Below are 15,436 nucleotides of genomic sequence, written 5' to 3'. Positions count from 1 at the left end.
ATTAGACTCCCCAAAAACTATTTTAATGACCTAGAAAAAATAACAGCAAAATTCATCTGAAAGAACAAAAGATCAAGGAACTAATGAAAAAAAAAAATCACATGAAAGTGGCCTAGCTGTACCAGATCTAAGACTATATTATAAAGCAGCAGTCACCAAAACCATTTAGTATTTGCTAAGAATTAGACTAGTTGATCAGTGGAATAGGTTAGGTTCACAGGACAATATAGTTAATAGCCATAATAATGTAGTGTTTGACAAAAACTCCTGGTAAAATTGGAAATTAGTATGGCAGAAACTAGGTATTGACCCACACTTAACACTGTACACTAAGATAAGATCAAAATGGATTCATGATTTGACATAAAGAACGAGATTATAAATAAATTAGATGAACATAGGATAGTTTACCTCTCAGATCTGTGGAGGAGGAAGGAATTTGTGACCAAAGAAGAACTAGAGTTCATTATTGATCACAAAATAGAAAATTTTGATTATATCAAGTTAAAAAGTTTTTGTACAAACAAAATTAATGCAGACAAGATTAGAAGGGAAGCAATAAAGTGGGAAAACATTTTTATAATCAAAGGTTCTGATAAAAGCCTCATTGCCAAAATATATAGAGAATTGACTCTATGAGAAATCAAGCCATTTTCCAATTGATAGTCAAAGGGTATGAACAGACAATTTTCAGATGAAGAAATGGAAACTATTGCTAGCCATTTGAAAAGATGCTCCAAATCATTATTAACCAGAAAAATGCAAATTAAGACAACTCTGAGATACTACTACGTACTTCTTATATTGGCTAAGATGACAGGAAAAAATATTGGTGAATGTTGGAAGGGATGTGGGAAAACTGGGATACTGATACATTGATGGTGGAATTGTGAACGAATCCAACCATTCTGGGGAGTAATTTGGAATTATGCTTAAAAAGTTATCAAACTATGCTTATCCTTTGATCCAGCAGTGTTTCTACTGGGCTTATCTCCCAAAGAGATATTAAAGAAGGGAAAGGGATCCATATGTGCAAAACTGTTTGTGGCAGCTCTTTTCGTAGTGGCTAGAGACTAGAAACTGAGTGGGTGCTCATGAATTGGAGAATGACTGAATAAATTGTGGTATGTGAATGTTATGGAATATTGTTGTTCAGTAAGAAATGACCAGAAATGACCGGAATCAGGAGATCATTATACACTCATAATATATGATATGATGGTCCTGCACACTTCACTCAGCATCAGTTCATGTAAGTCTCTCTAAGCCTCTCTGTATTCATCCTGCTGGTCATTCAACTTCATTTTGCAGGGAAAGATAATTTGGGCACAGAGAAATTATGTCACTTGCCAAAGGGCACAAGTGTTTTCCAGTGATAGAATCAAGATTTGAACCCTGATTATTTGACCCCAAATCAAGTATTTTTTTCATTGTACCATGCTATTCCATTCCATTCCAAGATGTTCTAGCTTATAATCTTTCTTCTGAACTCTTGTAATATTTGTTATTTATTCCTTCATTCAGTTCTTGTGCTCTGCTTTGTGACTTTTGAACTGTTATTTCCTTGTTTTGTTTTATTTTGTTTTAACTTTTGTTGTACAGTATCTTAATTTCCCAGCTATTCTTTCTCATTGACATTCTGGATTTTGGCATTCTGTGCATTCCCTCCAGTACCTAGCACACATAAATAGCCTTATATTTTACTTGCTTTCTGTAGAACACTGTAATATATTTAGTTTTATTTATATATATATGTGTGTGTGTGTGTGTATATATATGTGTGTGTATATATATATGTATATATATATGTGACATATCTGTAAACCATAATATATCTAGCTATTAGATATTGTGCATGAAACTGTGAATCACTATTCTATACAACTTGCTTTTCCTGTACAACTTCCTTTTTAATTTTTTGCTCTGAATATAAAACAAGCAATTTCCCTATGTATACTAGAACAGAGAAAGAGGATTTTACATGAAAAATGAAACTCATACATAGCTTACCTTTATTTTTAAAAATATGTAATAATTAATTATTTAACTTTATTCTTTCTGACCTGATTTCTTCTGTGCATTTAAAAGAAATGCTCACCCACATGTGCAAAAATGTTTGTAGCAGCTCTTTTTGTAGTGGCTAGAAATTGGAACCTGAGTGGATGCCCATCAGTTGGAGAATGGCTGAATAAGTTATGATATATGAATGTTATGGAATATTATTGTTCTGTAAGAAATGACCAGGGTGATTTCAGAGAGGCCTGGAGAGACTTACATGAACTGATGCTAAGTGAAATGAGCAGAACCAGGAGATCATTATATGCTTCAATAACAATAATATATGCCGATCAGTTCTGATGGATGTGGCTGTCTTCAACAACAAGATGATTCAAATCAATTCCAATTGTTCAGCAATGAAGAGAATCAGCTACGCCCAGAGAGAATTATGAAAAATGAGTGTGGACCACAACATAGCATTTCCATTCTTTCTGTTCTTGTTTGCTTGCATTTTTGTTTCCTCTCTAAGGGTTTTTTTAAACTTTCTTTCTAGATCCAATTTTTCTTGTGCAGCAAGATTACTGCATACATATATATACATATATTGTATTTAACATATACTTTAACATATTTAACATGTATTGGACTTCCTGCCATCTAGGGGAAGGGTTACAGGGGAAGGAGAGGAAAAATTGGAACAGGAAGTTTTGCAAGGATCAATGTTGAAAAATTACCCATATGTTTTGTAAACAAAAAGCTATAATTAAAAAGTAAAAGAAATGCTCCAATGAATGCCTTTCTTTTCTTTCTTTTTGATTTGGTTTCCCTTCTTTTACACTTTAATTTACCATTCTGCCACTGAAAAATAACAAAAATGTATGGTTCAGCAAAGTAAAATTTCCATATTGGCCATGTTCAAAAGTATATCTCATTTTCCATCTTCCCACCTCTATGTCTAAAGGTAAGTAGCATGCTTTATTCTTGGTCCTTTGGAAACATAGTGGCATTACACTTTGTGGTTTTTAAGTCTATCAGAGTTGTTTTTCTTTGTTATTATAGTGTACATTGTTCTCCCAGTTCTGCTTATTTAATTCTGCATCAGTTCATACAAGTCTTTCCAGGTTTTTCTGAAGCCTTATGTTTCATTATTTCTTATGATCAAACAGAAGAGAAGTTTCGATTTTAATGTGGAGTAAGAACTTCTGACTGATTGATTTACTAATCATATAGAATAGGTGTGGGCTCTAAACCTGTGAGGGTTGTTGAGGTCTTTCAGGACATGCATATCTTGCAAACTTAAAAGTATCTTTGTTTATCTGTGATATGCATGCTCTCCTGATTAGTAAACCTTGTATGTCTTCTACCATAGATGTGCCAAGCTTAAGAGAGGTGGGTCCTCTGAGCTGTTGGTCGTCCTTCCTTCTTGTAGAAGACAATGTCATCAGAGAGGTGATGCCATGACATGTAAGTGAATTGGATTTAAGTGCGGGAGGGCTGTGCAAGGTCACCTGCTTCACTTTTCCCTCCAGAGTTATCTGGGCCTAGTGGCCATACAATTCAGAACAACTGGAGGTGGCCTGTGTGCAGTGGGAGACTTTGGCCTTTTTATTCTAAGTCCTTCAACAGATTTCAGTTTGACTGAGTGATTAAGTCTGGATAGCAATTGAGGCAAAGAATCTCCTCTTTTACCCAGGCAAAGTCTCCCAAGGCCCTTTCTAGTCTTAATCTATCTCTTGGGAGCTTACAGTCAATTTGAGAACACACTTTTAACACATGAAAACAGAATAATACAAAAGGCAGAATACAATGAAATGATAAAAACTGCACAATTTATAGGAAGTTAGGGGGAAAGAAATTACTATAGGACTGAATTAATATAGGTCTGAAAAGCTATATGGCATGAAGATCTAGGTTTCAATCTCATCCATCTTTTGACAGTTCATAGCTTTAAATAAAACTATCTCTTTTAAACATCTCAGATGGGATTAATAGTAGTATCATCTATGTCATAAGCTGTTGTGAGCTTAAATAAGCACATTTTCTGTATAAAATTTAGTGATGATGATGATGATGATGATGAATGAAATGGAAAGGGTGGATTCAAAGGATATTTCAATGGTAGCATTGATAGACATCTTGAAACTCAGCATGTCCAAAACTGAAATCATTATTTTTTCCCCCATGCCCTCCTCTCTTTTCAATTTACATAATTTCCCAGGGTATTGCCATCCTTCCATTCATCCAGGCTTGCAAACTAGGTTTTATCTTTTAACTCCTCACTCTCTCTTACCTCCTAACCACATTTAGTTGCCAAGACCTATTCTCTTCCATGACATCTCTGGTATTTGCCCATTTTCTCCTCTGATATTGCCACTGCACTGAGAGAGGCCATTATCACCTTATATTTGGACTGTTATATTAGCTTTTGAATGGTCTCTCTGACTCAAGCTGTTACCCAGTCCATTTCATCCATGAGACAGGTAGGAGGTACAATGGATGGAATGCTGAAACTAGATTCCAGAAAACCAGAGTTCAAATCCAACTTTAGACAGTGACTAGCTGTGTGGCTCACCTTTGCCTATCTTCATCTCTTCATCTGTAAAATAAAGTAAATAATAGCATTTATCTCCCAGAGTAATTGTGAGGATCAGATGGTAGATGTAAATATAAATACTGACTATTACTATTCTTCACTCAGCTGCCATCTTGATTTTCTTAAAGCACAAGACTGATCATGTCACCTCCTATTCAGTAAACTCCAGTGGCTTTTCTGGGATAAAAGATAAAGTCTTTTGACTTTTAAGGCCCTTCATGATTTTGCCCCTTCCTTTTTGTCCAGTCTTTTTATACTTATTATCTCTTTTACACACTCTACAATCCAGTAGCGCTAGCCCTTCTTACCCTTCCTCATACAAGACACTTCATTTTCCAACTTCAAATATTTTCACTATCTCTCTTTTCTGAAATTCTCCATGTCCTTCTGTAGTACTTTGCTACCTGAATACTCCATCCTCCACATTCCCCCCTTCTACGTTAGCACAGGAAATAAACTTATTTTTTTATTTTAATAACTTTTTATTGACAGACCCATGCCAGGGTAATTTTTTACAGCATTATCCCTTGCATTCACCTCTGTTCCGATTTTCCCCTCCCTCCTTCCACCCCCTCCCCCAGATGGCAAGCAGTCCTTTACATGTTGAATAGGTTACAATATATCCTAGATACAATATATGTTTGCAGAATCGAACAGTTCTCTTGTTGCACAGGGAGAATTGAATTCAGAAGGTATCAATAACCCGGGAAGAAAAACAAAAATGCAAGCAGTTTATATTCATTTCCCAGTGTTCTTTCTTTGGGTGTAGCTGCTTCTGTCTGTCTTTGATCAGTTGAAACTGAATTAGCTCTCTTTATCGAAGAGATCCACTTCCATCAGAATACATCCTCAAACAGTATCATTGTTGAGGTATATAATGATCTCCTGGTTCTGCTCATTTCACTTAGCATCAGTTCATGTAAGTCTCGCCAGTCCTCTCTGTATTCATCCCGCTGGTCAGGAAATAAACTTATAAGTAGCTACTATAATTTGACAATAGTAGAAAGATTAAAAGGGGGAATTTGGAAGTCACTTATAGACTGTTGCATAAATTTAAGGGAGAATAAGTTACTTGTAAATTATCTTATAAATTAGAAAAGCATAGGAGCTATTGTAAACTGTATATTAACTAAGATTACATCCTGAGACTATGTGCTAAAATAAGGGAAACCAGCTAGACCTTAACCCTAACCCTAAGGTGTCACAGACAAAAGTTTGTCCCCTACCACCAAAACTATAAAAATGAGATCCAAACTCTTAAACCACCACCACCACTCTATTCCCTATTCCCATTCCATTAGCCTCTGAATTTTCTGTCCTTATTAAAGTGTGATTGAAGCATTGTTCTACCATTTGTTGCCATCATGTCTTTCCTGGGGAATACCAAAAAGTAATTGGGTGTGCCTGCCCCTTCACCCTCAACCCAGAAGGACTCCTTAGCCATCTCACTCCCTTAATCATAACCTGAGATCTCAAGGACTGGAACTATAAGCTACTCATAGCTACTCCCTTCCTAAACAAGTTGGTTGTAAGGAATAGATAGAAAGCAAGGACAAATAACTGAATCTCTTGTTCCTTTCCAGGTGAACACCTTTATCTGTGTGGCAATAATAAATTAATTGGCAGTTCAGTCTTCATCTCTACTACCTTACTTTCCTGATTTCCTTCAAGTTGAAGCTTTAGAAGCCTTTTCTCATGTCCCTTAATGCTAATGCCTTCCTTTTGTTTATTATCATCAGTTTGTCTTGTATATATCTTATTTGTTGCTTACTTGTAATCTCTTACATTAGGTTTGTACAGTACTTAGTATAAGTGCACATTGACTTGACTTTTTGGCCATCATTGTCAACAAATATTAATCATGCTTCTTAATACTAGGGCTGGAATTTACTTTGAAGGACAAAGCTGGTTTAGTTGACACAGTGTGTTTTTTAACTCATAAAGCAAAGAAAATGGGGATAATAGAATGAAATTTTTATTTCAAAGTAAAATTGTATGTGTGTGTTGATGATCCTTTTCAGAATGTTAATGGTCTGTTCAAAATAAGCTTGCTGTCATAACTGTCTTAATCCAGTGTCATTACTCCTTAACCTGACCTAAACAATTCATCCAATGGACTTTTCTGCAAGATGGAGTATGCCTAAGATAATTTCAAAAGGCTACTTACTACAATTTTGAAAATGTGAATTGATCACAGAGCTGGGAGAGCATGAAAGAAAAGTATACATTCTGTTAAGCAAGCTAGGAGGCTTAGTAGATAGTGTCAGGCCTGAAATCAGGATACTCATCCTTGAGTTTGAATCTAACCTCACACACTGTATGACCCTAGGCAAATCATCCTCTTTGTCTCAGTTTCCTTATCTTTAAAAGAGCTGGAAAAGGAAATGGGAAACCACTTCAGTATCTTTGTAAAACAAACAAACAAGCAAATCTTCAAATTAGGATCAGAGTCAGATACAACAGACAACTGAAAGCAAAGCATGTATCCTGTTAATAAAACTTTGAGAGTACAAAGTGGGAATGCTAATTGCCACAACTGTAATTGGAGGAATAAGAATCGGATTAGTCTTGCTAAATTTTTATCAATTATTTTATAATTTATGTTTTGATACCATTCTTTCAGTGTTGCAGTTATTTTCTTGGAGAGTTGATAAAGTACTTTTTCTTTATAACTTTATTAGATTACCAGTAATCTGTAGTCAGATTATAATCTTGTGATCTATATTTTCTTTCAAGTCTAGTGATATTTTCATTTATTAAAAAAGCTCATGTGAATGCATATTTCTACTTTATTGTTATCTGGTATCTGAAAGTCTGATTAATATAAGAAAGATAAATTCATTTAAATTCTTAACCATATTTCTTTGTAATATTTATTTTTCATCCTTGGACCTATAACAGTAATTGCAAGTTTTATTATTATTACAAGTCTTACCCATACTTTGATGTTCAGTTCCAGTCAATAAGTATTTATTAAGGACTTATTATGCACTAAATCCTGAAAATTCAAAGAAAGCCAAAAACAATCCCTGTTTTTAAGAAGTCTTTTTTGGGGGTCCAATATGTAAATTACAAGATATATTGAGTAAATGGAAGGTAATCTGAGAGGGATAGCTGTAAGAGCTGAGAAAGGCTTCCTGCAGAAGGTTGAAATTCAAATGAGTCTTTTAAAATTTATTTTATTTTCCCAAATACATGCAAGATGATTTTTAAATTCACCTTTGTAAAACCTTGTTTTCCAAAATTTTCTCGCTCTCTTCCCCTGTCCCCTTTCCCCACACAGCAAGCAATCTGTTATAAGTTAAGCATGTGCAGTTTTTGTAAAAATGGAATGAGTTTTGAAGGAAGCTAGTGAAGCTAAGAGATAAAAATGAAGAGAGGATTCCAGTTATGGAGGAAAAGCAGTACAAAGGAACAAGTAGAAATACTAACTGAAGTGTATTAATAATGTTTGGAGGGAAGTATAAGAAGACTAGAAAGGCAGAAAGAGGCCAGATTATGCAGGGCTTTCTGTGGCAAATGGAGAACTTTAAAATTAGGCCTCAGATAATAAGGAGTCATTGAAGCTTACTGTGAAGGGAGGAACTTAGTATGATGTTATTATGTGGTGTAATATGGTTATTAGACCAACAATTTAAGAAATTCATTTTGGTGTCTGAGTGGAAGTTGGATTGGAATAGGAAGAAATTTGAGGCAAGAAGACAATTTATGAGACTATTACAACAGTCTATGGGGCAGCTAGGTGGCACAGTGTGCCACGCCTGAAATCAAGAAGACCTGAGTTCAAAAGGGGCCTCAGAGGCAAATCACTTAACCCTGTTTAACTCAGTTTCCTCATCTGTAAAGTGAGCTGGAGAAAGAATGGCAAATACTCCAGTATCTCTCCAAAGAAAACCTCAAATTGGATCATGAAGAGTAGGAAGTGACTGAAAATGACTCAAAAACAGTGACCAGAACAGTCTATTCAAAAGACAGTGAGAATCTGAACTAGAATTGTGATTCTCTGAATAGTTAATTATCAAGTATTTCTCTTATATTATCTTCATAGATAATTTATAATTGATTTGAGTATAACACAATAACTTAATTGTACATAATTACACAATTATTTGAATTGCTATTATTGTATATACTGTTCTCTTGATTCTGTTTATTTCACTTTATTATTTCTTGCAAATCTTGTTTTTCTAAAATCAACCAGCTCCTTTCTTTTTTTTTACTTAATAATAAATTTTTAAAAATTACATATAAAGATAATTTGAACATTCATGTTTATAAGATTTTGAGTTCCAAGTTTTTTTCCTCCCTTCCTTCCTTACCTCTCCCCTCCCCAAGACAGCAAGCCATCTGTTACGTTTTTACACATATACATAATCATTTTAAACATATTTAAATATTAGTCATGTTGGGAAAGAAAAATCAAAACAAAAAGGGAAAATGATGAGAAAGAAAAAAAAGGTGAAGTCGCCATTCTTTTTCTGGTTGTAGATAGCTTTTTCCATCCCAAATCTATTGGAATTGCTTTGGATCACTGTATTACTGAAAAAAACCCAAAGTTTATCAAAGTTGATTATCACACATTCTTGTTGTTACTATATACAGCGTTTTCTTGGTTTTGCTCACTTTACTCAGCATCAGTTCATGTTAAGTCTTTGCAAAGTTTTCTGAAATTAGTCTGCTCATCATTTCTTAAAGAACAATAGTATTTCATACATTCATATATTACAACTTATTCAGCCATTCCCCAAATGATGGGCATCCACTCATTTTCTAATTCCTCGTCACCACCAAAAGAGCTGTTGTAAACATTTTTGCATATGTGCGTCTTCTTCCCTCTTTTATGATCTCTTTGGAATATCTAGTAATGACACTGCTGGATCAAAGAATATGCACAGTTTGGTATTGTTGCAGTTTTCCCATATCTTAATCAACATTTATCATTATCTTTTCCTGTCAGCTTAGTCAATCTGGTAAGTGTGAGGTTTTCAGAGTTGTTTTAATTTGTATTACTCTAATCAATAGTGATTTAGCAGCTCATTATTTCTTATAGCACAGTAATTTTCCATTATATTCACAAACCGCAAATTCTTGAGTTGATAGACATCCCTTTAATTTCCAGTTCTGTCACCACAAAGAGAGATGCTATAAATAATTTATATTCAAGTAATATAAATATATTTATATTTAGTAATATATCATTAGTAATATGGGTTATTTTCTCACACACCCCCCATCACCTTGAGAAACATGGGAGAATTCTTAAAAACAATTTAGAATCACCTCCTCCCCCCTTTGCTAATCTTTGATTCAGCAATACTATTACCAGACACATATACTTCAAAGAGATTACCTTGGCTACAGTTATCCCACTTGAAATTATGTCTAAAAAAATGAATGAATGCATAAAGATCATTGAAAGAGGCTTAGAAAGAAGGAGTTAATAGTAAAGTTGTTATGGCTACTTGTTGAAAGTCAAAATTAGTTTTTATTATTTGAAAATTTATAATTAATTTTTAAAAAGAGAATAACAAAAATATAGAATGTTACAATCTAGTTTTCCTTATTGTTAATACATTGTTTTTTGGTTGTCTTCCCCCCCATCCCCCATTAAAACACCATTGCCTTCCTCCTAAGATTGAATCAATATTATACTTCTTTGTTCTGTCTTGGGCTTTTCAGGAGGTTTAAATTATTTACTTTTCTCACAATTGCTTCCTTTTCTTTTCTTTTTTTTTGCTGAGGCAATTGGGGTTAAGCAACTTGCCCACAGGATCACACAGCTAGGAAGTGTTAAGAAGTGTTAAGTGTCTGAATCCAAATTTGAACTCAGATCCTCCTGACTTCAGAGCTAGTGCTCTATCCACTATTCCACTTAATTGCCTTCCATTTGGATTTTTTAAAAAAATTCTACCAGCTTCTCATTGGACACAGTGCTTCTTTTTTTTTTTTTCTTCCCCTTTTCTCTCTCTCTTTTTTAAATTCCTAGTTCATCTTTGTGGATACTTCAGTACCATATGTAAATACTACTCATTTAAAATCAAAGTTGTTGGCAGATATGGACATCTGATTTCATGAGAAGAAAAAAAAGATTGTGAATCATTAGATTATTTTTTTGAAAATCTTTAAAGGTTTGTAAAATCAGTGAGTCAAGAATGTTCACCTACCATTACCAGGACTCTGGTAATATGGTATCCTCCTCTAAAATAACTTTATTTTTATTACGTACTCACTATATAACATTCCTTTTTATAAAGACCTATGGAAACCTAGAGAAATTTCTAAAATTCCTTCCCTTGAGAAGCTTACAATCGAATTATGGTGATAAAATACAGAGTTAAATAACAATAAAGAGGTAACATTTCAGTATGAAATTTCATAACATAGTATCTGATTAATTGCTAAAATGAATGACAGATACAGTGGATGCTCTAGGAGTTCAGAGATTCTTGGTTCAAGTTGTAGCGTTTGGAGAGGACTTTAAGACAGACAGCACAGTTTGATTGAAAGAATATTAGACTAGAAGTCCAGACACTATCCCACTAGTCTGTGTACCTCTTAATATCAAAATTATGAGGCAAAAATAAGTGTTTTTCTCAGTCTCCCTATTACCCAAGAATCTTTAAATCTTTGTGTTCATAATGTCTTTAACACATTTTTTGGTAGCCATAGTTGCCTCTCTGATAGTCAAGATCTTTATGAATTTAGTCCTTAATCTGTCTTTAATTGATTTGCTGAGCCTCAATTGGGCTAGAACATCCCAAAGCCTTTTTCCAGTTCTAAAATTTTATTTTCCTGAATTGGTACAATTTGAACTGAGTTTAAAAAACAAAATGGGGAGAGGGAGGAATTCGATAGTACAGTTGGAATCCAATTTGTAGTTAGTCAAACCTCAACTTTCATGAGAGGTGTAACATTCCTAATAAAAAGTATGAAAGTAAAGAATGAAAATTTTTTTTTAACATTTAACATTAACATTAAATGTGAGGTTCCTGTGATCACCAAAAATGAATTTTTCATTAGAGATTGCTGAAAATACACTTTTCTGTATATAGTTCTTTATAAGTGGCAATGGGCACTTTCCCTAACTTTTAAAGTAACCATGAAATTACCAATAAAATGCAGTACACAAAATAAAATTGGTAACATGCAAAATGTTTTTTCTTCACTATTAATTCCCTAAAATTGACCTTTTGTGCTATAAAATATTAATTTCAGACAACATTAACTCTTTATAACAGATGCAATCTACTATATCATAAGTACTGTGTAGCAAATTAAAATTCTTAAAATTAAAATTTTTTTTTTAACCTGAATCTTTCCTTCTACTGTAGCAGATAACGGTGTGAGGGTATTGTACTGCATAGCTATAAATCTCTCTACTTTGCCATCCTCTGAAAACAAAAAGGAGAGGTTACTGGGACATTAGTCACCATTGTCCGAAGATGCCAAATTAGCAAGTTCTTAATATTACCTTAGAGCCTGAAGGACTTGCAATCATGTCCCCAAAGCACAGTGCAATATACAACTTAAAAGTTTTAAAAGTAAAATATTTAAAATATGCAACAAATGCACAGGAGTTCCTTACAACAGTAAGTGAACAAGACCATTGAGATGTCTAGTAGGATACCAGCTGTTCCACAAACTGACACTCATTGTGCCTCTCATTTTTTTTCTACTGCACATAGCCATGTTGTATGCAGTTATCAACACAAAAGTGAAAATGAAGTTACTAATAAAATCACACAAATGCTTGATGTTGTGAAAATTCAGCATGGGAATTATGAAGATTATACACTGAAAAAGTTTGTGGGAAAAGGTCAGAAGGGGGATACAGGAAATTCTGCAACCTCTTTGTTGAATTTAATATATTCTTTTAAAAATGTACATAATCTGGTTTCAGACACTTAACACTTCCTAGCTGTGTGACCCTGGGCAAGTCACTTAACCCCAATTGCTTCAGCAATACAAAAAAAAATGTACATAATCAAATATTATGGGTTCATATTTAATCTTGTTCTTTATATATTAAAATACAATTTTTGCTTTTAATATAATATTTATTAATCTTGTTCTTTATATATTAAAATACAATTTTTGCTTTTAAGATAATATTTGTTAGCTGAAGATAAGACAGGCTAACTAGATTTGTACTGTCAGTGATGATTATTAGTTTATTTCTTATTGACAGGCAGTAGTAACTGTAACAAAGTATTAACAAGTTTAAAATAAATTAAAAACTGGGACAAATGCAGTTACATATGTATATTAGTTCCTTCTCTATAATTCATAGTCTTAAAGATTATATGCCAAGGGCATTGAGAGGTTAAAGAGAGTGACTAGAACTGCCATACCTAGTATGAGAGGCAGAACTTATCAAGGCTGGCTAACTATCCCACTATACCATGCTGCCTCTTTAAACCAGAATTATTAGGTGGAAATAAATGCTTTTCACTTGATTTCTTTTATTTTTTCCCTCAACAGTATTTTATTTTTCCAACTACATGTAGAGAGAGTTTTCAGCATTCACTTTTGTAGGATTTTGAATTCCATATTTTTTTTCCTCTTCTCTTCCCTTTCCCCACCCCCAAACAGCAAGCAATCCGATACATATATAATCACTTTAAATATGTTTCCATATTAGTCATGTTGTTTTCACTTGATTTCTGAGGTTAGATTTTAAAATCAGGCCTTCCCGACTCCAGGTCCACTACAACTCTATCCAGCTTAATGCTGAGCCCCACCCCTTCTGTTTCCCCAATTATCTTCTGAAAAGTTGTATAAAGCAGATTGGATCAATTGGAGGGTCATGATCAGTCAGACTTTTGAGTATGGCCACAATGGAATGGGAACTAATAGAAAAGGGCAAGAATTGAGCTAAAATTTAATGTTCTTTTTTGAAGGGGGAGGGATCAAATAATTTCTTTATTCTACATAACTTTCTCTACTGGAATTCTGTGAAAGGACATACAAGAGGTAATTAATATGGATAAAATATACATAATATGCACTATGCTTACTTGTATTTCACAAATCATTGGGGAACTTCTTATATTACTGATATAGTTAAAATATTTATGATTACATACACCATGGTGGAATGGCAGTTGATTAAAGATTACTCTAACTTATTACAAGAATAGTTTTCTAATCTTTGCATTTTATGCAAAAAAAAATTCTTTGCTTTAATTGCGATTTTCAAAGGAGCTTTAACTCAAATTTTGGTTGTTCTTACAGATTTTAACTGCCTTTGAATGCTACTGCAGATATGGAGAAGACTGAAGAACATTTTGCAAATTTGTCCATTGCTAGACGTTCTGCAGTGACTAAAGAGCCTACTTACCTCCTTGACATAGACACTTCAAAAAATGTACAGAAAGAAAATGGATGCATAGTTGCTGTTTCATGTTCCAATGGATCAGTTAGACTATATAATAAAGAGACATTAAGTTTGCTAAGGGAGTTTAATGAACAGTCTGGACTCCTTAAAGGAGTCAAATTTGCAAATTCTTATTCCCATGTATTTTCAGCATGCACAGATGGCACTATAAAGTGTTGGGATATGCGCTTATCAGGTAAAACACCAGTACAGGTATTCAAGGGTTATCCTTCCAATGTTTTCATCAGTTTTGATATTAATTGTAATGATCATATCATTTGTGCTGGAACTGAAAAAGTGGGTGATGATACTTTGATGGTATTTTGGGATGCAAGAAGTAGTTCTCAAAGTTCATGCCCTGTTAAAGATCCATTAGGTGTTTATTCAGAGACACACAGTGATGATATAACCCAGGTATGTTTTCATCCTGACAATCCTAACATGCTAGTCTCGGGATCAACTGATGGACTTGTGAATGTTTTTGATATAAGCAATGACAATGAAGAAGATGCCCTGATTGCAACTTGTAACTCTGGTTCGTCAGTAAGTTATGTTGGTTGGTCTGGGAAGGAATATAAAGAAATTTACTGTATGACACATGATGAAGGATTTTGTTGGTGGGATCTTGCCAATTTAGATACTGATCAACCAGTTACATGTCTGAATATCCAGGATGTCAGGGAAGTAATTAATGTGCAAAATGGAAATCTGGATTATTTGGTTGGTGGCTTATACCATGAAAAAACAGACCAACTATTGATTGTTGGAGGTACAAATACAGGAACTATTCACTTAATAAACTGTGCCTCTTCAGGATTGACATATATGAAAAGCCTTGAGAGAGGGCATTCTGCCACAGTTCGTTCCTTTTGTTGGAGTATGCAGGATGATTCTTTACTAACTGGTGGAGAAGATGCACAACTGTTACTTTGGAAACTTGGAGCCACTGAAAAGATTCTTGCAAAGAAAGATAACATGAAAATAGCTTCCTCTGTGCAGAAACGTATTAGAGTTCACAGTAATCATTCTTACAAAAAGTAAGAAAAAGCATAGTGGTTAAAACAGCTTATGATCTTGTTTGGTCTTCTGTTAATTAATATACTATAGCCTGTATGCAGAAATGGATCTATTTGTAAATTAGCTTTTTCAAGTACAGAAAAAACTTGATTTATATAGAACTTGAAATGTCATAAAAATAAAATATTTCTGAATTCAAAAGAACAGTCTGAATTCCATTACTTTTAAATTTTTTAAATCATTGTTAAACTGATAATGAATATATTTTAAAAATTAGATTAATTTTAAAAAAGAAAAGGAAAAAAATTAGATTAATTTTAAAAGCAATTTTCAAAGCTAAAGTTTTTGGTTTTTTATAAACTTTTTTAGCTTTGAATTGTTACACATTTGGCAGCTACTGCCTAATACACAAATTTTGTTCTGTTATTTACAATTAAACTTAGAATTGAATT

The 15,436-nt window shown here is 33.7% G+C and overlaps 1 protein-coding gene across 2 annotated transcripts in view; it reads left to right on the top strand.

Moving 5' to 3' along the window:
- WDR89 (WD repeat domain 89) overlaps window positions 1–15,188 on the top strand; it is a 34,995-nt gene extending 19,807 nt beyond the window's left edge. Inside the window, exons 2-3 of one of the 2 annotated variants that reach the window (XM_051977801.1) lie at window positions 3,368–3,462; window positions 13,826–15,188. In XM_051977801.1, coding sequence (XP_051833761.1) covers window positions 13,857–15,008 — 1,152 coding nt within the window. In that variant the 5' untranslated portion in view covers window positions 3,368–3,462; window positions 13,826–13,856 and the 3' untranslated portion in view covers window positions 15,009–15,188. The remainder of the gene's footprint in view (window positions 1–3,367; window positions 3,463–13,825) is intronic. The other variant, XM_051977803.1, reaches the window with a different exon arrangement.
- Window positions 15,189–15,436: the final 248 nt, after the last annotated feature.

This window comes from Antechinus flavipes, chromosome 2, assembly GCF_016432865.1.
Source record: "Antechinus flavipes isolate AdamAnt ecotype Samford, QLD, Australia chromosome 2, AdamAnt_v2, whole genome shotgun sequence".
NCBI lineage: Eukaryota > Metazoa > Chordata > Mammalia > Dasyuromorphia > Dasyuridae > Antechinus > Antechinus flavipes.
Note: the sequence above shows the minus strand (reverse complement) of the source record. Positions and strands in the feature narration are given on the sequence as shown.